At 38.4% G+C, this 26,074-nt stretch overlaps 1 protein-coding gene, 2 long non-coding RNA genes and 1 pseudogene across 10 annotated transcripts; all 4 read left to right on the top strand.

Annotated features, from left to right (window-relative positions):
• The first annotated feature begins 537 nt into the window (after positions 1-537).
• Positions 538-1,525, top strand: LOC110762306 (glutathione S-transferase U10-like; annotated as a pseudogene).
• Positions 1,526-1,967: 442 nt separating this feature from the next.
• LOC110762299 (uncharacterized) lies at positions 1,968-4,895 on the top strand. 2 transcript variants are annotated; one of them, XR_002527521.2, is made up of 4 exons: positions 1,968-2,161; positions 2,772-2,826; positions 3,629-3,740; positions 4,634-4,895. It is a non-coding gene; the product is annotated as an uncharacterized LOC110762299 (long non-coding RNA). The 2 variants fall into 2 exon arrangements; XR_002527520.2 differs by having other exon boundaries at positions 1,969-2,161; positions 2,776-2,826.
• Positions 4,896-7,806: 2,911 nt separating this feature from the next.
• LOC110762367 (glutathione S-transferase U10-like) lies at positions 7,807-8,846 on the top strand. Its single transcript, XM_021965002.2, has 2 exons — positions 7,807-8,176; positions 8,293-8,846. The coding sequence occupies exons 1-2, from the start codon at positions 7,859-7,861 to the stop codon at positions 8,668-8,670; spliced, it is 696 nt and encodes a 231-aa protein (XP_021820694.1). The 5' UTR covers positions 7,807-7,858; the 3' UTR covers positions 8,671-8,846.
• Positions 8,847-9,308: 462 nt separating this feature from the next.
• On the top strand, positions 9,309-24,437 carry LOC148294600 (uncharacterized). Of its 7 annotated transcripts, none has more exons than XR_015835692.1 (5): positions 9,310-9,489; positions 9,585-9,674; positions 12,054-12,106; positions 12,243-12,457; positions 13,488-18,213. It is a non-coding gene; the product is annotated as an uncharacterized LOC148294600 (long non-coding RNA). The 7 variants fall into 7 exon arrangements; XR_015835688.1 differs by having other exon boundaries at positions 13,446-18,213; XR_015835687.1 differs by lacking the exons at positions 12,054-12,106; positions 12,243-12,457 and adding an exon at positions 23,510-24,437 and having other exon boundaries at positions 9,309-9,489; positions 13,446-22,920.
• The last annotated feature ends 1,637 nt before the right edge of the window (positions 24,438-26,074 follow it).

The following is a 26,074-nucleotide window of genomic DNA, read 5'->3' as shown; positions in this document are numbered from 1 at the left end:
CAACAGCAAAAGTCTCTGCACAAGCCCACGCCTAAAAGCTATAAAATGGCACTATGGATTGACAGGGATACATGGACAGCAAATGCAAGAATTTGCTGCTCATCTTCAATGGTGGAAGCTGCAATTTCTGATAAATTAGTTCATATGCTTTGGCTTCCTGGAAGTTCTTGCAATTTCTTGCAAAAAATAGTTGAGCTACCAACTTAGTTATTTAGTGATATTTGGATAACAAACAAAATGTTCACATATATTATCTATCTACCAAAGTTGGTACATTTCATTTGTTCATTTGTCTCTGTAATAATATCATCTACTTATACGTTTGGTGCTTAATTTCTATGAAATGAAACAGAATATTGGGGTCATTTGATAATTATGTATAAGTGAGTAGAAAATACACTTTGATTGGCTTTATCATATAACTTTTGATATGTAGCATCGCTGCCTACGATCATCTAAGGGCGCAGGGAGTTACCATCCTATCTGATCAATATTCTAATTGAACATCAGATCAAAAGCTAGAAAGTAGAGAGAGAGATGGCAGAGGAAAACAAAGTGACCCTATATGGAATGTGGGCAAGCCCTTATGTTAAGAGGGTGGAATTGGCTCTCAGACTCAAAGGCATACCTTATGAATATGTGGAGGAAGATTTGAGGAACAAAAGCCCATTGCTCCTCAAATTGAATCCTGTTCATCAGAAAGTTCCAGTTTTTGCCCACAATGGAAAACCAATTGTTGAGTCTCTTGTCATCCTTGAATACATCGATGAAACCTTGGAAACTGGCCCTCGACTTGTACCCGAAGATCCCAAGTTCGCTTCTGGGCAAGCTTTATGCAAAAGGTGAGACTTGAGAACAACAACAAAATGTACATTTTTTAGCAATGCTTAATCACTCATTCAAGCTAATTAAATTATTCATTAACTTAAATATATATATTTGTTGCTTTGTGCAGATGTATGAGAGCATGGTCTCAGCTCAGTTGTCAAACCCAATGGAGACGCACAAGATAAAACCATGAAACAAGTGACTGAGACAATGAAGTTACTTGAAGAGGGATTGAAGGGTTTCTTCCCAGATGGCTTGAAGAGGGATTGAAGGGTTCCTAATTCATTTGACATAAAAAATGTGGGACTGCTAGAGGTGGTCATTTTTTTCACATTTTGGTTCATATGAAGCTCAGGAAGAAGCCCTTGGACTGAAGTGTATAAACCCTGAGAAGACTCCACTAATTTATTCCTCCATAACAGCTCTGACTGAGATCCCTGCGGGTGAAAGAGGCACGCAATCGTCATGAGAAGGTGGTGGCTTTCATCAAGTTCATTAGAGGAAATGCCCTCAAATATTCTGCAGAGTGACCATTTAGTAGTATTGTTGAGTTGTGTTTGCTTCTTGTTGTCAATCCCTCAGTTTTCTTTTGTGTTTGTGGCCCTTTTTAGAGTCTCAATTAATGGGAGCAAGAATCCTGCTGCTGCTTGGGTTCTGCTGACCAATGTTGACTAATTTGTTGTAGAAGAATAAAACAATTTAATAACACGACGTAGTTCTATGTGATTAATAAATATGGTACACTGGAAAATAGAATTATTTGAAGAACAGCTCATATAGTTCTTGTCTTTCTAATGTTACTTATTTTTTAAAGACATACGATACGAGCACATCTCTTTGTTATACTTAAATTTCTTAGATTTTTGTGATTGAAACTTAAATCATGAAGCTTGTATGAATACAAACAAATACCATTAGATGTTATGTTCAGCAAAAAGGGTAAAAGCCAACAAGTAATGCTCTTTCGTCAAACAAATATGCTATAGTTTACTGTAAATCGAAGACAGTAAATTCATACAATCAAAACAAAAAAGACAGTAAATTCAATGGGGTCATCTGGTAATTTTCCACTGCACAAGGGGCAGACGACGGCGTTTCTACCCTAGCACAATATAAGGAAAAGTAAGGGTAGTATTAACTTTGTGTTTTTCCCCCTCTTCTTCCCCATCCAACGATCCAAAACTAATTCCCAGAACCAGCGGCCCATTTGACCAAAAAAAACAAAGAATCACCAGAGGCCCATACTGTTCGTTTCGACGGTGTTCGCCTTCTCAGTCCTCACCTTCTCTTCTGAAATGGGTAACCCCCACTAGTTCATCATATTTTTTCACCGGTAAGCCTTACAATTCTCCATTTTTTTACTTCATTAGATGGACCTTATGCCACGGAAGTAGCGATAACTTGGATTCTATCTGTTATATTAACGGTGTTCGAAAAATCGGCCTAGGCGGGAGGACAACGCCTAGGCGTTAGATTTCATCCTAATCGTTAGGGGTAGGCGCCAGGGAGTTAGGCGGCGCCTGGGCGGGTCTGGTGGCTGCTTCTCTACTCTACTCCATTTTTTTTTTACTTCAATTAGATGGACCTTATGCCATGGAAGTAGCGATAATTTGTTTTAAAAGAAAATTTGGATTCTTTCTGTCATATTAGTATGGTTGGAAGACATCAAGCAATTAAAATGAGAGAATGAAACCCTTGAATTTTAAAGATAGGTTTAACTACACGTTTTGGAATTTGAAGCAGATGAAAGATTGTGTTCCTTTATCAAAAGATCTTGTTGGGAAAGAAAAGAAATCAACGTTTTTGGTATTTAGTGAATGTATAATTGCCAAAATGAATAATAAAAAATTTGTCTGATTCTACGTTTGTAATGCTTTTTTTTAATATCAGAATTGTAAGTATTTGTGGACTTGTGGGAAGTTACTAATTGATTTTTTAATCAGTCAGAATTTGTGAGGGGACGGGGAGCTATTGGGTGAAGCTCCTCACACAAATCAGGTATGATCATAGAGTAAAGATGTTATAGAAGTAATATTCATGGCTAGTGGGTGAAGCTCAAATTTTGGTATGTTCGTATGGATGGCATTTAACTTTAATGAAACTCTATGTAAGAAAGTAAATTATCAAGTGTTGGCCTCTTATTGTCTTGCTAAAGTCTTCCATATCTTACCTATGATGCCTTGGATCCAAATGTATGGTGTTCTCTCCTCCTCCTTCCCTCTTCTCTATGTTTTTCATTATGATTGGAATTAGGCAATGAATAGTATTTCACACTATTGGCCTCTTTAGAACAACTGGTCTGTGTCATCCACATAGTTGTTTTGATTTGATTGTACTTGGTGCTTAGGATTGAGGATGTTCATGGGATTTTAGATGGACACCTCATTCATCCTCCTTGTAGCTCTTCTTTAATTAATAAAATTTGTGTTTTTTAGAAGAAAAAAAAAAGTTGCTTAGTTTGAGATTGTATGTCTTACCCTTTTCTTTTGGCCTTGACATCATTTGCGTTGTAACACTAAGGAAAATAGGACTGCACCTTGTAATAGCCAAATTTTATTCAAATAGGATTGCGACTTCTTAACGTGCATTCCCCCACCCCACTAGTTTATTGTTTTATTTTGTCTCCTAAAAGAAAATTCTGACGTGCCATATTTTGATAATTGGTGAATCAGAGGCAGTTAGCCTTTTGGCCTCTAATTTATTTAGTTGTCATTATTCTGTTCCTCTTTCCTTATAAGCTTTAGTTCTTATTTCTAGGATAATGGTTTGGTTTCAAAATAATTTCCTGTGCATTTTGCAGACTATGCTCTATGAAGGCTTAAAAGATTTGAGTATGGGAAGCAAATTACAAAATCCAAATTTTCATATTGATATTTCTATTGAGGGAGTCATGCTTAGAGGAGTGGCTGGTGGTATGTACCGTGCTTGTACTTTGACCTTCTTTGTTCTATTGATAGTTCTATTATTGAATTCATTATTTTCTTTAGGGTAAATGCTGTCAGGTATTAGTGCATATCTTCTTGTTGGGTAATTTTTCTTTCATTAGGCAGATAGTGGTCAGCACTCATATGAATTATGATCAGATTGTTGTTGGGTGATTGTGGAGTAGCTTTTGCTGGTCTAACAGTGTATAGAATACTGATTGTTTGTATGTCTCACCCTTTTAGTTTTGCCTTTACATCATTTGCTTCATACCACTGGGAAAATGGGATTGCAACTCCTAATAACCAAAATTTACTCAATTAGGATTGCAACTTCTTAACATGCATTCACCACACTATTTTCTTGTTTTACTTTGTCCCAGCAAGGAAAATTCAGACATACCATCTTTTGATCTTTAGTGTACTTACTGTTACCTGAACAAGGCTTGACAAGTCAGGTGTTCTGCATGTGAACACTGATCACATAGGTGCACAAGCACAAGCACCATTTATCTTTTGTATCATTCAGGGGTTTCTACAATCCTATTGCTGTTTTATCAATGCACCCTTGAGTACCATTTTGGTTAAATGTCAACGAATAACAACTCTTGGGGACAAAATTGAGGGGCTATTGTCAGAAAATTAACTTAAGTAAACTTTGCGTTGATTGTTATTTCAAACTGACCTTTCAACATTTTTGGCAAGAAGGGGAAGGGAAATTCTATATAGTAATTTTCCTTTCAATCTGGTATATTTGATATGGGCCTAACATTCATGAGTAAACTTTGTATACAGTATATGGTTGTATTACTCATTGGCCGACAGTCAGATGTGATAGCAAAAGGATTTTCTGATTTCAATCTAATGTTTGTAGTGAACTTTAGGTACAATGAATGGTTGAATGCAATTAGTTGTGTATGGATGGCTGAAGATGCACAAGGGATGTTCAGAGGTAGCAGTCCAGCTTCAGATCCTACTTTTATGGTTGTGGAATTTGTTAGAGACCATTTCAAAGAAGGATTAAGAACACGCATAAAGTTGCTAGCATAGTAGAGAAGAAGAATCGCCTCCAGAATGGATGCGGTGATAAACTTCATTGAATTTTTTTTCCTATCATATCTATTTTGTTCAACTGGTTGGGGTATTTACATGTATCCAAGTAATACTTTGGACGACAATTTTAGTACTGTTTTCATACAATATATATATACATATAAAGATAAAGGAGGTTTAATGTTCTTTTTCTTTTTGGCTACCAAATATCATCGAGCCCATAGGAGTGGTGAAGTAAAATTATTTTCCCAGATTTAGCGACGGTTTTTCCACTCGCTGCAAATTCAAGGTTTAGCAACAGTTAGCGACGATTTTTATCGCCGCTATATATGTTTTACAGGTTAGGGACATTTAAATCGTTACTAAAAGTGCAAAAACCGTCAACAACCGTAGCTATAAATCAAAAACCGTCGTACGAAAGCCTATTGTCATATATTGGTTTATATGGTGTTTTTCTTTCTGTTTTCATATAGACCTCTTTCTTACTTCCCATAAAATGTTGCTGGCAATTTGATAAGTAATGTAGAAGCTGCTAAAAACTTGATTCCACAAATACCACATTTCAATAATTGAGAATTAAGTGACAATTGCATTGTTAAGAAGCCGCAAAGAAAAGCCATTTGTTTGGAGTAAATTCCACATTTTGATGCTTCTTAGTTTGACTTTGGGTTTGAAATATAATTCTTGTAAAATAGATATTAGCATTTTCATGAAAAACCACCTTGGGACAAGAACTTTTTATTCCTAAGTTTCACACAATTGGACTTCAGATTTAAATTAATTTTTTAGTTTCGGATTAATAATTTTTTATTAATTCAGATTAGTTTAAATAACTGTTTTTAACAGTTGTAACCCTTCTGATAAGGTTTCAGAAGTTTATTTAAGTCTGAAGAACCCTCATTCGTTATGTACAGTAAAAGCATTATACAAGCATATGCATGTTGTCTGAGAGGAGGACAAACAAAGTTCGCAAGATTCCAAGTCCTAGTGCTATAGGGCTTAGAATATAGATAGTTGAATCCTGGGAGACAGTCACCTGTAGAACTTCAAGCACCGCGAAGGGGTGAAATTACTCTCTTTAGGACATTGCATCAAATCTTCAAGCCTCTATCTCAAATCCAAGTCAGTTTCATTAATTTGTTGTTTACTGTATTTCAATTTACAATTCATTTTAAATTTCAATTTTGTTGGCAAATATATTATTGATATATAAATATTTTTATCAGTCACTGATTGTTGGTTTTCCAACATTTCTTTGCATCCAAGAAGATGAGGAGTATTATCTTGCTCAATTTCATCACAATTGTCTATGGTATGTATCTTTTCCATGAGCAATTTGTCTTGTTACAAACTTCCAAGATATGAAGCTGCCATTATCACTAATGTTGTTGAGAATGCCGAGACCAACCATGTAATAAGTGCTGTGCAGAAGCGAGCTCTTCTTCAAGAAATGGCGCTGAGGCTGACTTAGAAGCTTCCTCTTGCTGCTTGCTGCTTAGATTAGTAATCGAAGTTTTGACTGTATCTTCCTTTTTTTTCATTCAGAAATATTGACATTTTGTAGACCAACATATCACCACATGAATCTTTCTTTTTTGTGGTTTTAATAGGATGCTTCTAGTTGGAGCATGGTTGGAAATGACCCTTGTTCAACATAAATGGAAAGGGAACTTCGCAGTTTTGTCCATAATGGACTAGGACCAACTGCTATGCATTGTTTTTACATTTTACAGCTTTGATTTATAAGGACGTTTGGATTGAGGAAATCAAGGCTTGCAGTTGGGTATCAAATTACATGCTCGCCTCGGTTTTGATGGCAGACTAGAATAGAATACTATGCTTAATTATGCTATACATAGTTGATCAAACTGCAGGCAAGTTGGGGAGGGGAGAGGACTTGAAATCAGTCATTACTTGGCTTGTCATGAGAAATCCTTGCTTCAATTTCCTCCATGCCCCTTGTCTTGTCACAAACACCATAGAAGAATTCTCTTGGGTGTCTTGACACTTTGTTTGAAAATGCGACTCAAGCTTTGTGTGTAGAAAGGTGAATTGAAGCATGAATGGCTTTGTTAAGTTGGTGAGTCACAACTTTTCCATATCTTATACCCTTGAAATATATTTTACTATTTAAACCCAACTTTTGTAGCTGCAGAGCCAGTGGTTTCAGGCCTGGCAACAGAAATGTATTTTTACCGGCACTGATTAAACCCGCTGATAATATATACTTGACCAAAGATCCAAGAATGCAAATTATTATCTCACTATACAAGCATGCTTAAGGGAGAGGTATTGTTGTCAACTAATTCGATTATATACAAATATATAAACTATGAGGATAAGAATCATATATAATGAAACCTTGCTCTAATATTTAACAGCATGAGATTAGTTTATGCAAATTCTATATAAGTAGAAAAATACAACTTTTCATCTGAAATGTAGCGTCACTGCCTACGATCTAATTCTAAAGGAGTAGGTAATTTCCCACCCCACGTCCCATATGGAATTAATTTCTTGTGCTTCAACAATTTAAGTTCTTGTGTAACCTAATTGGATTAGCTAGCTATAGTTTCATCTTCACCAGCCGGCGCAAAAGTAGGTTGGTGACGCTGCAACCTGCAATGGCCACTATATGGAAAAATTTGGTTGGTGATGCTGCAATGGCCATGGCAATATGGAAAAATGGACCTGCCAAGTGATCAAAACAAAATTGAATGCTCTTAGAAACATATCACTGCTTTATCTGGTCAATAACTTGACCAGGTATGTAGTTGGTAATTGAAAATTTGGAAGATATAATACATTTCATTATAATATGATAATATCATATTCTAATTGTTAGGAACAAGAATCCTATTGGCTGAGGCGCCTTGTTTAATAGATACAGATAATTTTTTATGGAAGGCATTTCAGGCAAGTGTTTTACTATCAACTTGTCAGGCAAGCTAAGCAAATGGTTTAAACTCTATATAAGCTGCTTCCAATAGAATTAACTGAACATCAGATAAAAAAAAACTAGAGAGAGAGAGAGAGAGAGAGAGAGAGAGAGAGAGATGGCAGAGGAAAACAAAGTGACCCTTTATGGAATGTGGGTAAGCCCTTATGTTAAGAGGGTGGAATTGGCTCTCAGACTCAAAGGCATACCCTATGAATATGTGGAGGAAGATTTGAGGAACAAAAGCCCATTGCTCCTCAAATTCAATCCTGTTCATCAGAAAGTTCCAGTTCTTGTCCACAATGGAAAAGCAATTGTTGAGTCTCTTGTCATCCTTGAATACATTGATGAAACCTGGAAAACTGGCCCTCAACTTCTACCAGAAGATCCCTATAAAAGATCCCAAGTTCGCTTCTGGGCAAGCTATCTGCAACAGGTGAGACTTGAGAACAAAAAACATGTACATTTTTTTAGCCATGTTTAGTGCTTAATGAGTTACTCAAGCTAATTAAATTATTAAAGTAACTTGTATATGTTTGTTCTTTGGTGCAGGTGTTTGAGAGCATGATCTCAGTGGTCAAAACCAGTGGAGAAGCACAAGAGAAAGCCATGAAAGAAGTGACTGAGAAACTTAAGTTACTTGAAGAGGGATTGAAGGGTTTCTTCCCAAATGGCTTTCCTAATTCATTTGACAAAGAAAATGTGGGACTACTAGAGGTGGTCATTTGTTCACATTTTGGTTCATATGAAGCTCAGGAAGAAGCCCTTGGAGTAAAATTTATAACCCCTGAGAATACTCCACTAATTTATTCCTCCATAACAGCTCTGACTGAGATCCCTGCGGTGAAAGCGGCGCACAATCCTCATGAGAAGGTGGTGGCTTTCCTCAAGTTTGCTAGAGGAAATGCCCTCAAATCTTCTGCTGAGTGACCATTTAGTAGTATTGTTGAGTTCATGAGTTGTGTTTGCTTCTCTGTTTTGTTTTCTGTCTGCGGCACTTTATGGAGTCTCAAATAATGGGAGCAAGAATCCTGCTGCTACTTGGGTTCTGCTGACCAATGTTATCTAATTTGTTGTAAAAGAATAAAAAGATTATTACCGTGACATATCTTCTGTAGAATAAATTCTTTTTTTTCTTCTTCTTCTTCTTTACATCTCGAAAAGAAGACTTACAAGTAAACATAATTGGAAAAAACTACAAAATCAAAAGCAAATGTTGTCCTTGCTTTGCTTGCGACCATTCATTATCATCCCACCAAACATACGTGGTAAATGAGGAGGGGCCCATGCTACATGGTTGAAAACAGAAATAATTGCATAAATACCTTTCTTTATCTTTTTCTTTGGCTAACCACTTAAAAAATCCAACATAAAGATGGCTGCCATTTGACTAAATCAAAAGCAAGTAGGCATCACATGGGGTGTTTTTAATTTCTATGATTTCTACATGCCAAAGTGAAAGAAATATATGAGAGATGTGTATGATTCGCATGTGACACCCAATCACAATCATGCTACAGTAACAAGACGCAAGGCACCTCAATAATTATATATGCAACCCGCACCCACCCTCTACTTCCCCACTGCCTCCAGATCAAAACTCTCTCTCTCTCTCTCTCTCTCTCTCTCTCTCTCTTCCTCTCTTCAGCAAGCACAAAATTGAAACCAAGTCTCCTCCTCCTTATCCCTTTGCAAATTCCACACAGCACCTCAAAACTCTCAACCATCATGCCTATCGATCAACTTGAGGTACATAATTTATACATTTCAATACATGAATTCTTTTTCTTTCATTTTTGACATTTCTTGCTTACTAAAAGGAATATTGATGTTGTATTTTGCAGATGAAGGCCATGAAAAAGAAAAAGAAAAAGAAGAGGCATGGTATCGTGGGTTAGCAGAAAGTTGGAATGGGAGGGAATCGGTAAAAAGAGGTATAAATTTTTTACATATGTCGTTTGTTGCTTTGTGATATTACAGTTTTGGAATGTGTTTTTATACATTTTAGCCTAAATTATGTTTGAAACTCAGATATATATATAAAATTATACAGGCAAAATATGCATGATCATATTGTTCCTAATAAGATGAGATGAGATCATGACACCCCAAGTAATATTAGAGTTGAAATTGGTTTCTAGTTTAACCAAGAACCTCTCGTTTGTTGGTTTGTCATATTACAATTTTGGAATGATGAGTTTTTATCCATTTTCAAATCCATGTGTACAGCAGCCATGTGGTTGCATTCTTCGCTTACGATGTAGAATTCTTGGGTTCTAATTTATAAAAAGAGAACAAAAGGTCTTCCAAACTAAACAAAAAGAATGAAATCCAGCAAGAAATGTTGGGCTTCCTTCCCTCATTCCAAAGGATAGGGCATCTTTGTATGTGAGAAAGACCTTTTAGGGCTCGTTTGTTATACATGATTGTCTTGACATGTACTATACTTAAGTACTGTCCTGGATTGACTTGGCTTGGACTAAGCTCAATAAGACTTGTCATGCGTTTGGTATAATGCTGGACTGGGACTGAGACTTGAATAAAAATATGCTTATTTAATTAATTAAAAAATTAAAAACTAATAAAAATTAATTTTTTATTTAACCCAAAGCCACAATCGCCCAAAACCATCAACAACACAACCACTGGATCTCTGCAGGGAAGCGAGAGTTCCCCAACACCATCCTCTCCTCTCCTCTCCTCTCCTCTCCTTCTTCTTCTTCTTCTTCTTCTCTCTCTCTCTCTCTCTCTCTCTCTCTCTCTCTCTCTCTCTCAATTTTGGTTCTTCCATTTCCATGGCGATTTCAGATTCGTCGAGGCGTCGCAGGCACTAGCACGAGCCCTCGCACTGACTCAGATCCATGGGATTTGCTCGGCGATTGGGTCCGAGCTTGATGACACGGCGTTGTGTTCAGGGATGGAGTCGCTGTCGATCAAAAACTCGGCTGATTTGTCAAAAACTCGGCTGATTTGACGGACATGGGAGCAGGAGGATGAGCACAGAATGCATGAGATTTTTTTTAAAAATTTTAAATTTTTTTTTGTGTCTGAAAACACACGTGATTGTTTAGTCCCCGCCTTTCGCTCAGGATTCACTAACACCTGCTAAGGAGGTGCTTCTGGTGGGCCCCGCATGAATAATCCCAGCTTAGAACTAGAAGTTGGTGAACCAAACATGGGCCTAATTTTAATCCAATCCAATGTGGAAAATGAACATAAGTTGATGCGAGTGTTAAGAGAACACAAGGGAGCAATTGGTTGGAGTATTGCGGACATCAAGGGAATAAGCCCAACAAGATGCATGCACAGAATTTTATTGGAAAATGATTCCAAACCCACAAAAGATGCTCAACGCAGGTTAAATCCAATCATGACAGAGGTAGTCCGAAAAGAAATTCTGAAGCTATTGGATGTGGGTATAATTTATCCTATTTCCTATAGCAAGTGGGTAAGCCCGGTCCAAGTGGTTCCTAAAAAGTCAGGAATAACTGTTGTAAGAAATGAGGAAAATGAACTTATTCCTTCTCGTGTCAAAACGGGATGGCGTGTTTGCATTGATTATAGAAAATTAAATACCGCCACCCGTAAAGATCATTTTCCATTACCATTTATTGATCAAATGCTTGAACGACTTGCAGGTCACAGTTACTACTGCTTCTTGGATGGCTATTCAGGATACAACCAAATTGCCATCGCTCCTGAAGACCAACACAAGACGACATTCACATGTCCTTATGGTACCTTCGCCTACCGGCGTATGCCATTTGGATTGTGTAATGCCCCGGCCACCTTCCAACGATGCATGATGAGTATTTTCTCCGATATGGTAGAAAAATTTATTGAAGTATTCATGGATGATTTTAGTGTGTTTGGTCATTCATTTGATTCATGCCTTAACAACTTTTCTTTAGTTTTGCAAAGATGCCGGGAATGCAACTTAATTCTCAATTGGGAAAAGTGTCATTTCATGGTACAACAGGGAATTGTTTTAGGTCATGTGATCTCCAGTCAAGGCATTGAGGTTGACAAAGCCAAAGTAGACGTGATAAGCGGTTTGCCACCTCCCACATCAGTAAAAGAGATCCGATCCTTCTTAGGACATGCCGGGTTCTATAGAAGATTCATAAAAGATTTTTCTAAGATCTCTCGACCATTGTGTAGCTTGCTTGCCAAAGATGCAAATTTTGATTTTAATGATGAATGTTTGGCAGCTTTTCAAAGGCTCAAAACTCTTCTCACAACTGCACCTATCATTATGCCTCCAAATTGGAATTTACCTTTCGAATTAATGTGTGATGCATCTGATTTTGCAGTTGGAGCTGTATTGGGACAAAGAGTTGAGAAGAGATTGCATGCCATATATTATGTAAGCCGTACCCTTAATGATGCTCAATTGAACTATTCAACTACTGAGAAAGAGCTTTTAGCTGTAATTTTTGCTTTAGAGAAATTTCGTTCGTATTTGATAGGCTCTAAAGTAATTGTTTTTACTGATCATGCAGCTTTGAAATATCTCTTGGCAAAGAAGGAAGCAAAACCAAGATTGATACGATAGGTTTTGTTGCTCCAAGAGTTTGATATAGAAATCAGAGATAAGAAGGGATCGGAGAATGTGGTAGCTGACCACCTTAGCCGATTGATCACTAACTCCAATACCGAAGATGAAGTGCTCCACTTCATTGATGTACCTGCTGGGATGCAAAACTGAGTTGGGAAGGTAAGTCCTTAATAAAGATATTATTCTGAAAAAAAAAAAAAAAAAAAAAAAAAAAAAGGGATAGAGAACGACCGGTCGTACATGTATTGCAACCGGTCGCGAGTCGCGCAAATAAAAATTTTAGACTCTGCCTAAAAACGACCGATCGCTTTTGCCTTGCGACCGGTCGCTCTTTTGGTATTTCGAAAAAAATGAATCTGTGAAAAAACGACCGGTCGCTTTTCGCTTGCGACCGGTCTCTCTTCGCAAATTTCTTTTATTTTGAATCTGTTTCAAAACGACCGGTCGATTATCACTTGCGACCGGTCGCTCGTCGCGATATTTTTTTTAAAAAACACCGTGTCTTTTTCTTTCTTTTTCCTCTTCTCTCTCCTCACTTCTCCTTCCTCCCAGCGACAGAACACTCTCTTCTTCCCCTTCGACTCCTCTCTTCTCCCTCCCTCTAAATCACTCAAAACCCACCCTAATCTTAACTCAAATCACACTTTTCTCACTTGTTTTTTCGAGTAGAATCCGTTTTTGGCATCTATTCCTTGAAATTTCAAGTGTTTTCATCAATTTTGGAGGATTTTCAGTTAGGGTTACTGTTCACCCAAGGTAAATTTCGAATTTTTCTTTGAGTTTCCCTTTGATTTTGTTACTCTAATTGCTATTCTTATTGTTTATTCTTGTTTCTAACTTGTTTTTCTTCTTTATTGTAGTTTGTGGTTGTTTATTTTCTTTTTGTTCATCCCAATTTTTCTATATGGCATTGTTTAATCTTAAATCTCCATCAGTATAAACAGTGTTTCATGCAAGTTTGGGAAGTGATTTTGATTCATAATTGCACAATCAGAAACGGGACTCGAATGCTTATTTCATTTCTTAATATGTGATTACAAATTTGAACTTGAAAATGCATACATGAATTTCTGAATCACATGTTTTTTTTTGCATTCTGAGCCACCTGAGGCTTCTGCTAATTGCCTCTATTTGCTCGCACTTGTAGAATCTGCAGCAACTCTACATGGTCTTCATTTCTCTTTTGCAGCATTTCTACCTGCTGGTTGGCACAGTAGAGCCGTTTCTGCAAGTCTGCCACTTGAGCCTTCAGAGCAGCCACCTCCTCACTCAGTGCTCCGCACTCCCGCGTTCTCGCCAGTAGGCGCATGCCCAAATTTGTGGCCGAGACCGCGTTGAGCACGGTTAAATTGTGGGACTCGTCCACTGCCATCTTGTCAGACCTCTGCGCCACATGCAGATGATCTGCAACTGTAAGTCTGCTGACAGTCATGCCTTCCGGCAATACTGCCCTCCACGGCACCACCTCAGAGAAGTTTGAGGCCGAGCCATGATGGTATGAGGAGTTTGGGAAGATAGGGTTTTGAGGAGCCCTTCTCTCTGCATTTGGTGGTGCAAGTGACAACTCAAGGTTAAGGTCATCAATGAGCATAGCTGAAGATGCCATTGATTTTTATGTCTGGACTATTTGATGGTTTTTCTTGAGTTTGCAGGATGAAATGCAGGGCACTCCTCCTTTCAATCGAGAAGTGGTTTAAATAGACATATGCCCATAAGGAAGCCGACATCACTTTGCATTTCCTGAGCAATTTGCGGTTGCGTCCAGTTAAAAGGGAAGCATTTCTACTTTCACTTTACTTTCTTTTCCTCCCTGTTTTCTGGTGCATTGTGTTTTGATTTCTTTTTAGTTTGTCGTCTCTGTTTTATTTCAGTTGGGGAAGTGTGATTTGTTTCTTTTTCGTTTGTCGCATTCCCTTTATTCCAGTTTGGGAAGTGCGTTTTGTTTTTCTTCTTTGTCTTTTGCAACTTTCTTTTCTTTTATTTCCGAAAACGAGAAATTTAAAAATAAAAAAAAATACACGGGAAGGGCAAAGACAAACAGGCACACCAATAATACATTAGAAATCATTTTTTCACAGTGCTCGGTGTCTCGACCATAGGACCTTTGAGTTTAGCCCTATGGCTATCCTCTTCCGGGGCTTCAGGTGCAAGCTCTTGGGGCTCATCACTCGAGCTCCCAAAGATCGCACTCTTAGCTTGAGCGTAACCACTCTCGCGATCTGTTTTCTTGCGTTTACCCGGTCGGTCTAGGTCCTCCAGCTGCTTTCTCATGTCCTGGGCGTAAACACTTACCATTTTTGAGAGATTTTTGTTCTCTTCCCGCAACGCCTCCAGCTGGTGTCGATTCACCTCCACTATCCTTGCCTTTTCCCTTTTTAAACTTTTAATAATACTCTGGCACTCTTCAACCATACTTCGCTTTGCCGCCAACTGACCTCTTAGCACCTCCACCTCATGGGACTTCGCAATTAGGCGATGACCCACACTTGCGACTGTTGCCGTGCTTTGCACGCTTAGTGCCAGAGCATCGCTCACGACCCGGTTGTCATCCCTTGCTCCCAGCACCCGTATATCCTTGGGAGTCACTAGATTTCTAGCAACTCCAAGGGCAACATCGTTGTCTAGCAGTATCGAGTCATTCACTGTCACGGGGCCCCGTGCGGAGGCAAAGTAGGGCATCCACACTGGTGCCACTGCTTGGCCCCGAGTCTGAGTCGGTGGAGCTAGGTTGAGATCCAACGAGAATGGATATGAAGAGGCCATTTGAACTTTCTTGTCTTTTGTTCTTTCTTTTCTCTGTTGTGTGTTTCTGAGTTTGTGTGTTTTTCCCCAACTCTTTCTCTTCTTCTTTTATAGAGTTAGTTTCTACATAACCCTAGCTACTGCGCTTCTGCATCTCGCGCGGCCCTTACGGCCTATCCTCCTATGTCACTCACCTATTCCCCAACCCCTTTAATTGCATCTCTGCCTTTCAGCGCTTTCGAGAAACAAAAGTCGTCACACCTTCCTATGAAGCCAATAATTCTGGCTTGGGAATGTGAGAGGGACCTCTGCTTGTCGACACGTCCCTCACTTGGTTGCCCGTGACTCACAGGTGCCGAGACATCAGGGCCCACTTTTTCTATTTTTCTGAGTTCTCGCTCTTTGTGCTTCTGACTTGGTTTCTTTGTTTTATTTACTTTCTTCGCTTTTGGGCTTTCATTTGGGTTGGGCTTTCATTTTGGTTTGTGCGTTTCTTTGGGTTGGATTTCTGCGTGCGTAGGACTATTGTTAGGGCTTACTGTTTGGTTTTGTTTGGTTTTGTTTTGTTTTGCAACCGTGTTGTAGTTGTTTTTCTTGTTTGTTCTTGTATTTACTTGCTTTATTCCTTTTATTTCTTGTTATAACGTTGTTGATGCCTGAATTCTTTAACATTGAGGACAATGTTTATTTCTAAGTTTGGGAAGGGATAGCAAGTCTTTTTCGTTTAACTTAAATTCTTGCTTTCTTTTATTTTGTTTTTTTTTCTGTTTTGAGTCTTTTGTTTTCAAGTCACTTTCCGGACATATATGATGAGTTTGTGATGAATGTTTACATGACTTGATTGAAAATGTTTATATATTTTTTTTTTTTATTCACTAAATGGCATCGTTCTAGCATGATATGTTTGAAACCCTCTATGCACTTGCCATTTGTTTCATAATTCTCCAATTGAGGGACTTGCATGATCCAAAGAATTGTATCAAGCATGAATTAGACTTGTATAACCATATAATGTGAGCTTTGAGCCTTGTGCTTCAATTCATGAGTGTTATACACATATTCTTATTTTCTTGTCATCCGAGTTGTTGTTTGATCTCATTATTCATTGACTTGGTTGAGCACTTAAAAGACATTCATTCTTGTGCAATTTGATTACATGACATTTGAGAAATGATATTAAGGCCCTCTTTGGACCGTTTGTGCCTTTCAAGCTAACCCTATGCATGCTTAAGCATGATTTTCCATTGTTAACCACCTTGAGCTTATATGTAAGCCTTCTCTTTCAAGTAACCAATTATTACTTCTAGCCTTAGCCTGAAAAACAAGAATTTACCTTTCTAAGGAACTCATGAGCTTTAATTTAGATGTGTTTTTCATGCTAAGTTTGGGAAGGGTTATTACATTTCGGAAAAAAAAAAAAAAAAAAAAAAAAAAAAGGAGTACTTCACTCAAAGGGTGAAAGAAAAGAGAAAAGTTGTGGTTAAGTGGCAATGGTTTCAAATTCAATTCCATGTTTCTTGGTTGTTCGAAAGGAAGAAAGGAGTGTGAATCATAATTAGTGGAGGTATAAGGCTTTGTGGTCTATTTGACCACATATAAAAAAAAAAAAAATGAATGAAAATCTCAAGCGTGATGTTTCAAAGTCTTTTAGTCAACTGTTATGCTCTTACATTGTGAGTTCCTTGGACTTTGTTGTATCCATATCCTTCATTTCTTACTCACCTTACACCCTTAGCCCCATTACAACCTATAATAAAGACCTAAATTGATCCTAAATGTCCTGTGGTTGAATTTGCACACATTTTTTCAGCTTTTAAGTGTTTGGCATCCTTCTTGAGATCATATTCATGCATGTTTTTCATCTTGCTAATTTTGAGTTAAGTCCCTTATGGTTTAACTCTATTCTCATATTTACTATTGAGTGTTGCATTGTAACCCTCTTCCGAGTGATTCATTTGTGAGAGGACAACTTTGGTGAGATTTGAAGTTACATTTGTGCTTGGTATAATTTTTGAAGTTGTGTGAAAACTGAAATTGGAGAATGAGTCCCATTTGGCCATCACACTACTACACTTGAGCATGTTGTGTTCTGAACTTTGCCGCCTTGTGACTAATGTCTAAACTGAGTTTTTCTTGTGAAAATTTTTGAGTCGTTTGTATGAGTCGCTCTCTCTTTGGAAAGTGTTCGGAAAGTTTGTTTCGAGTCTTGTTTTAGTTTCTGTTTTGCTCGAGGACTAGCAAAAGATAAGTTTGGGAAGTTTGTTCGGTTCATTTTTACACATGATTTTTCATGTTATTCACCTATTATTTTGAGTTAGTTCTTGAAATTTTATAGCTTTTTACTTCCTTTTTGTGTTTTCTTAGATTTTACCTTGGTTAGAATGAAAATGAGCTAAAAGGGCATTATTGGTTTTAATTTCTGTTTTTGTTCATTTTCGTAGGTCAACTTCTTGGCCTGGGATCAACATGCTCTGGTGCTCGGATGAGGTGAAGATCTTCATGAAACTTGTTCCAATGGATGTTAACTACAACATATCCAAATTTGAGCTCCATTGGACAAGTATTGCCTATCCAACCAATCCAGCATGTTACCACAGCTCTGGAAATCCGAAGTAGTCCAGCTTTTACCTCCAATGTGTCACTTGATTCTTCTTGTTACCATAACACTTGGTAACAAGAATTTACCTTAGTAAAAGAGATATTTTCTGAGGCAAAGAGCATATTTTCAAGGACAAAGCTTCATCATGGCAAGGGGACAATGGGTGAAGGCTTTGGAGGAAAGAATGACTTTTATATTCAAAGTGTGAGCTGGAAATTGATGGGCAATGGAAAGTTAATTGCAATCTGAAGTATGAGAGGCTTTTGAACGTGGGTAAATTGGACCAGACTATTATTCTACACAAGGGGAGCAGATTTTGGAGAGCTTGGAGCTAGGAGAAAGTGGAGAAGAAAGCTTCCACCATTGAAGACCTTGAAGCTTTCACCATTTTCTCAAAATCTATAAACTCTTTCTAATTTTATTTTGAGTTTGTATTTGGAATAAGTATGAGCAACTAAACTCCATAGCTAGGGCTTAGGTTGAAGCCCTAAACATGATTACCTTATTGTTTTGATACTTGAGTGTATGAATTTCTGGATATTGTTGATGAATTCCAATTCACCAAATTAATCTATCCTTGATGTGTGTTCTTCTTTGATTGATCATCTTTGAAAGCATGCTTCTTGAGATTGTTGGGGTTATGTGTATCTTCATGTTATCCTAAGCAATAAATGGATGAAGTAAGAATCATCCATGTGAATTGGTTTCTTGAATACCTAATGTAAACACCATGCTATTAGGATTCTTGTGATGTTCATATTCTCTTTGAACTTAATGGGTTTTCCTTGTAATTGAATCGAAGTACGAACCATACCTAGGTTCGGTTATTGGGAGGGCACAAGTATTGTAGCACGAACCATGCACTTTACATATATTAGAGAGAATCAATGCGTCTTGAGCCACGACCCATGGTCTTGATTGCGAACATCTTCATCAACATGTTTAGAGTTCATCACTTGAGTATTCATGAACATAGGTAGAATTGTTTAGGGTGGATTCCGAAACCCTAGTGTTTGTTACATTTTAATTTCACAATTTGATAATTCATCTCTGCCATTCTCATTTAAATTCAAAGTCCATTTACTTTCATGCAATAGAAATAGGTCACTTGAACCAAACCAAACACCCCCCCCCCCAATGTGTGTGTGAGTTGTGTGTTTGATACGTTGTGTGTCTTGTTTACTGAATTCTGTTTATTTGCGTAACTATAGTTATAGGTCAAAAACTGGACAGAGGTCGAAACTGAAAAACAGAGAAAACGACTCTGTGCAAAAATGACCGGTCGCTTTTACCTCACGACCGGTCGCTCATCACGCAAAAATTAAGTTTCGACTCTGTGCTAAAACGACCGGTCACCAGACACTGTTCACGCACTATTCACGCACTGTTCACAGGTGATACAGTGGTGATAAAATGGTGATAGAAAATGCTGTTTGTGTTTTTCTTTAGTTTTCTTGTGTTGTTTCATTTCCTTTACACTTCTTTACTCATTTTTAGTTTCCATTTTGCATTTGTGCATTTGTGGTGTGTTAAATTAGTGTTCTTTACGTACTCAAATTAGAACTTATAGGAAGCCGACAAGTTCTTCGTGGGATCGACCCCGTTCTTACATAATCTATACCTCAATAGATTCGTGCACTTGCGGGTATTTTTAATTGGTTGTTTGCACATTAATTTGTGTCCTTTTAGGAATGCAACAACAAGGTGGGTACATCCCATGATAATTCACGTCGTTCTTCAGGAACGAGTTTGCCTTGTTGTTCTTTAGGAACAGATTTTTCTCCCCTTAAAATTGTCTCACCAAAATGACAATCCGCAAACCGTGCCCTAAATATATCACCCATCAGGGGCTCCAGATATCTGATGATAGATGGTGAATCAAAACCAAAATAAATTCCGAATCTGCATTGAGAGCCCATCTTAGTATGTTGCGGTGGTGCAATAGGCACATATACCGCACAACCAAAAACTCTTAAATGTGAAATGTTTTGTTGATTATCCAACACAAGTTGTATTGGAGAATATTGATTGTTGGCAACGGGCCTCAACCTTACTAGTGATGCTGCATGTAAAATGGCATATCCCCAACCAGAAACTGGCAACTTTGTTTTCATTAGCAATGTGCGTGCTATTAATTGAAGACGCTTAATTAAAGCTTTTGCCAAGCCATTTTGAGTATGAACATGGGGAGCAGGATGTTCAATGTCAATGCCTAGCGACATGCAGTAATCATCAAAAATCTGAGATGTAAATTCACCAGCATTATCGAGTCTGATTGACTTAATGGGATAATCTGGGAATTGGGCTCGTAATTTAATTATCTGAGCCAAGAGCTTAGCAAATGCCATATTCCGAGTAGATAAAGGGCAAACATGTGACCATCGGGTAAATGCATCAATCAAGACCATAAAATACCGAAATGGTCTAAAGGGAGGATGAATAGGCCCACAAATGTCCCCTTGGATTCTCTGTAAAAATGATGGGGACTCAACATCAACCTTTGGTTGTGATGGTCTGATCACCAACTTCCCTTGTGAAGAAGCTTGGCAAAAGGGATGTCATTTAGAGTTGGTGATGATCCTACGCATCATGGTGGATCCAGGATGACCCAACTGGTCATGCCAAAGCTTAAAAGTATTTGAGAAAATGGACTTCTGGTCCATGACACTATGTGCCTCAATTATTCGTATGGTTGTATAGTACAACCCTGATGAGAGTGCACAAAGCTTCTCCAGTATACGCTTCTGGGTATCACTCGAGGTAATGCAAAGATATTCCATGTTTTCCTCATTCTTTGTTTTAACATGGTAGCCATTCAAACGTATATCTTTGAAACTCAACAGATTCCTTCTGGAGTTAGATGAATACAAGGCATCTTGAATGGACAGTATTGTTCTATTTGGTAACATAACTTGGGTTATTCCTGAGCCTTCAATCAGATCTGCAGGACTTGATATGGTTGTTACCTTTGCTTTTGTAAGCATCAAGTTTGAGAAATACTTTCGATCTCGAAGGATCGTATGAGTAGTCACACTATCTGCGAGACAAATATATTTGCTAGAGCACTTATTTTGGGAGCATCTAGAATTTTGTCGGCTGCGCAAATCTCACGGCCTGGGGTTCCGGGCCGAGGGGATGTGCGTTAGCACGTGGCTTCCTGCTTTTGGATGCGATGCGGTTGTGCGCGGGCGTGCCAGCACGGTATACCGTGCGTCGAGATGTTGATGTGGATAGAATGGTCAAGTGGTGCGCCTGTTTGAACTCGTCTTCTAATCAAACGATTGTAGTCAAGAGAGGAACTGATCTCGGCTGTAAGGTTCACGGCCTGAGCTACAAGGCCGTTTAGGGGTGGTGCTAATGGTGGGTTTTGGGCGGTGCTCCGGCGCGCTGCTCAGTGAGCGGCGGTCGTATGATATATGGGGTGAATGAATGAGTAATAGAGATGGTGCTCTGGCGCCTTGAAAATCAAGGGTCGTATGATATATTGATAAATGGATTTTCCTTACAAACTAACACTACTCCTAGGAAAACAAGTAAAGATATTGAAAGTGCATTACAGGAAAATATAATTTGCTCCGTGAGAGGCTTTTGGTTGGTGTTTGAACCCTGTGAATGTAGCTTGAGCCTTGTATTTATAGGAAGAGTTCTTGGAGGAGTAATCGAGGCTAAAAATCTGCATGGTGGAGCCTGATTAGAGCAAGTGGGTAGTCCAATCGACATTTGGGATCGTGAAGCATGGTGGTGTGACCCCATAAATCCCGGTGAATCTCGGCCACCGCCCTGATCGTGGGTTCTGCGCCTCTAGCCGTGGAGACGCATTTATTGTTTCTGATAGTTGGTGACCCAATCTCTCAAACTGCAAGAATTCTTGTGAGAATGTCTGCGTCTAATCACTCTGATTCCTATCACCAAATCCTGACTTCAATCACTTCCCACCTTCCCTTGTGCATTAAATGCTTATTCGTGGTCAGTGGGTTTGCTACCATAAACAGAGGCATTGTTTCATTAAATGAAGCGTGGGACCCTGCTGCCACTTGATGATCTGACCTTAGTACTTTTGGCCGTGATTTTGTTCGGCCTCGGCCTCGGCCTATAGTCAAGGCCGAGATGATCATGCCTTCACAACTTTTCCTTTGCTTTTTAGGAAGGCTAGACATCTTGGCAAAACGCCGCGTTTTAGCCTCACGAGCGAGTGTTATGGCCGAGAAAAGGGGCTCCTTCGATCAGTTCTTGGCAGTGGTTTATTAGGCACAAACAAATTTATATCCATACCTTCAAATAAATAAAATAAGTTCAATCAATAAACAATTATTCAAAACATTGCCACTTTTATTGGATTGAAATGAAGATTAAAAAACAGTGCTTCAGATAATATAAATGGTACATAAAGGAATCTAATCCAATTCGGACCCATAAACTTCATTCCCCCTTTCGGTAACAAAATCGGAAACATCTAGATGCGTCTTGTCTAACTAATGCGATATTTTCGATGGGCCGTCTATGGCTGGCGGATTTGGTACAACATAATTTGTCTCCACTTTCCTGTTTTAAGTGAAGCTTGATAAAGATCCGCCAAATGTCCCTTTGCACCACATATGTGACAAGTGCTTTCAACATTTCTAGGCACATGGCTTGTCTGTGCTTTCCCCTTATTTCTGGATGCATTTTTGCCATTTGTAGATGGATTGTTCTTTGGCCCCAAGCCATATGAATGAGCACCACGATCTTTTCTACTCCCTTGCCATCGGCCACGCTTGCCTCATCGCCCACGTTTATGGATACCGCTACGAGATGAGGCGGCATTCACTTCCCGAGATGCAGCATTTGTTTCAGGAAGTGGTGCTAAGCCCGTTGGGTGAGATTGGTGATTCTTCAATAAAAGCTCGTTATTCTGCTCAGCTAACAAGAGGCAAGATACAAGTTTTGAGTACTTCGTGAAACCACTATGCCTATATTGCTGCTGCAGAAGCACATTTGAGGCATGAAATGTACTCAGTTTTTTCGAGCATATCTTCCTCAGAGATATTCTCAACACATAATTTCATAAGGGAGGTGATCTTGTGCATATCTGAGTTGTATTCAGATACTGTCTTGAAATCTTGACATCTCAAGTGTGTCCATTCATATCTGGCTCTTGGGAGAGTCACCGTCTTCTAATGATTGTATCTCTCACATAAAGCTTTCCACAGAACCAACGGTTCATCAACCACCACATATTCGCTTTTCAGCTCTTCATGAATGTGGCGACGAAGGAAAATCATGGTCTTCGCATTTTCCTCAGGTGATGCATCACTTCCATCTTCAATTGTTTTTCCAAAGCCATTAGCACGCAGATAGATCTTGGCATCCAGGACCCATGATAGGTAGTTGTCCCCAGAAATGTTTAAGGCAGCGAATTCCAATTTTGCCAAATTTTTGCCATCTTAAAAAAAAAAATGAGATGCATCAGAATTTGCAATAATATTTTGCAATAATCTTCAGGCTTAATATATTTTTGAACTTCAAGCAAAAGATATCATGCATATTTTACCCAAAATTTCAGGCTCGGGATCTGAGACATTAAGCCATTTATTAATAGGAACTTCAGGCCCTGTAATTGTTTGATGAACTCCAGGCCCTCATTATTCATGTATATTAATTGATTATAAAAATAAAGTGCTATAAATTTACTGATATAGACGATAAACCCGCACCATACTTTAAATGAAAGTAAATGTGCGATAAAGTAAATTCATAAAGTAAATTGCTTGCTGTATGGACGTTAATTGTTAAGCTCATAATTTCATACATATACATGCCCTATTTACTTACTTCTTTTGCTTAGTTTCTTAGATTTCTAAGTTATTTGCCTCCCTTTGTGTGTTTTGTAGGCAAATAGAGCAAGAGAGCATAATTCATGCAATTCAAGCATGTTAAGGCCTAATTTGGATGAATGGATGAAGAGCTTAAAGACAAATTCATTATGGCTACAGCCCCCTGCCAGTCCAGTTCCGTAGGTCATATTGCAAGCTTTGTTTCAGCAACCTACATAGCTCGGATGAGGCCACATTCTTCATGAAAGTTGCTCCAATTGGTGTGTACTATAACATATCCAAAAGTCAGCCCCATTGGATAAATCTGGAGTCCGTTACCTAGCAAACACAGAACCATGCTCAGGATGGATCTTATCAGCGCGGAAAATGAGTTAGCAATTTGTTTCGGCCTTAACTTCTTCCTCCGACCTTGGATTGGCCCAAATAACATATGGCTGGAAAGAAGACATTCTGAACTTCAATTTAGAGTGCTTAAAGTCCTAATTTGATTAAGAGAAGCCCAAGTTGTAAGCCCTTGAAGTTGCTGGTCATGCTGACCTCAGCATGTGCTGGTTGGATGCTTGGTCATGGTGAGCTAGGTATGAGCTATCATTTCTGGTTGGAAGCTTGGTCATGGTGACATGAAGATGAGCTAGGGCTGCTGGTGGGATTTAGTGGTGAAGTGCATCAACCAATTCAAGATTTTCTAATACAAGTGCATCACCCATTTCAGATTTTCTAATACAAGTGCATCAACCATTTCAGATTTTATAATTCAAGTGTTGTATGCATTAGTCTTATTGAATTCTGATTTTCACTTCCCCTAGGCCTATAAATAGGGAAGTTCTCTAAGCTTGTAATAACACCCCAAGGGGGGGAGCTCTCAAGCACTTCTCTAGAGCTCCCTTCCCTTATCTCCCTCAAATTCTCTTAATTTCCCTTTGTAGTTCTCAATTGTTGTAATATGATCCTTGTACTAAATATCAAACACTTTTCCTTTCTCTTCTTCTAAATTCTTCAAATACTCTCTTCTCCAAACACTTCCCAAACACTTCTCCCATTTCCTTCATCAAATTCTCTAAAGCTTTCAAACACATGTTCTTCCAAAATCCTCAAAGTTCTCAAACATCTCTCTACTTCCCTTCTCTTCCAAAAGTCTCCATGTCTCAAACACTTCACAAACACATTTCTCTTCCTTCCCTAAGTTCTCAAATTCTCCAAGTTCACAAACATCCTCCAAGTTCTCAACCACTCTCTTCCAAATTCTCAAAGTTCCTAAACACTCTCTTCCAAAATCCACAAAGCTCTCAAAACACCTCTCTACTTTCTTCTCCAAATCCTCCAAGTTCTCAAACACTCTCTTCCAAATTCCCCATGTCTTAAACACATTCCCTTCCAAAATCCTCAAAGCTCTCAAACACATGTTCTTCCAAAATTCTCTAAAGTTCCCAAACACTTTCTTCTCCCTCCTCAAAGTTCTCAAACACTTCCTTTCTTCCTCAAAGTTCTCTTAGTTTCCTTAATGTTTTCTTAGTTGTAATTTATTTTTCTTTGTTATGTAAATTCTTTTCTTAAGTTTTCAAGTTGAATTAGTTTCCAAGTTTCAATTATGGTTTTTGTTCTTATTCATTATGCTTATAAGTTAATATGCTAGTTTGAAAGATTGATCACCATTTAGGCTTGCATGTTAGCTATCTTGGTTTGAATTAAGAGTATACACCATGCTTTAATTCGAATTGAACTATGAATAGGAAGAGTATGTATGGACATTCGACAACAGGGATTAGATACATGCTTGGTTGTTTAAATTGTTCTTCTATGCTTAATGGGTTCCTAATGCTTAATTTTAGGTTAGACAACAAATGATCAAATTAGGGAATTAGGAACACAAGGTTATGACCACACACCATGGCTTAATCATACATTAGCTAGAATCAATCCGTTAATCTAATTGAACTTGGGAACTTATCTGCTTGAGTTAGTTATTTTCTTTCTTCCTTGTTTTATTTATTTCCCTTCTTTTTCATTTCTGTTTTGTGTAGGGAAAATGAATTGAATCATTCAATCACCAATCCTCGTGGGATCGACCTCGCACTTACATACGCTATACTACCGAACGGCTCGTGCACTTGCGAGTATCACAAGTTGAGGATGCAGCTGAATCCATTTTGGTGCAGTTGTATCTACACAACAAGTTTTTGGCGCCGTTGCCGGGGATCGGTAACATTGTTTGATTCTATTTGGCTTTCCTACTTTATTTTTTTTTTCTTAACTAGACAATTTCAAGTTTTAAAGTTAATGACGTTAATGGACAAGTTGTGTTTGTAGTCCAACAGAAAAGGACAATTGCCCAACAAGCAAGAGAACTGGGTTTAAGTCCCAGCTTACACAACCCATTGGTGCTTGTTGCTTTGAAACATGGAATTGGATGTGTGTTGATTTTCCTTTTCATTTTAGTTTTTATTTCCTAATCCTTTTAATTCCATTTCAAGTTTTCTGTGCTTGTTTTAGCAATTTATAATAGCTCAATAAAAATGGAGAGAGATGACAATTTCAAAGATAGGAAGTGTGGAGTAGTGGGAGAAGTCGCGACCTCCAAATGCATCACGCTCGACCTAATCGCTTCAAGGGGGAGCATTTCAA

Source organism: Prunus avium, chromosome 5, assembly GCF_965620075.1.
Source record: "Prunus avium chromosome 5, drPruAviu1.hap1.1, whole genome shotgun sequence".
Lineage (NCBI taxonomy): Eukaryota > Viridiplantae > Streptophyta > Magnoliopsida > Rosales > Rosaceae > Prunus > Prunus avium.
The sequence above is the reverse complement of the archived record's forward strand: the minus strand, read 5'-3'. Positions and strand labels throughout refer to the sequence as shown.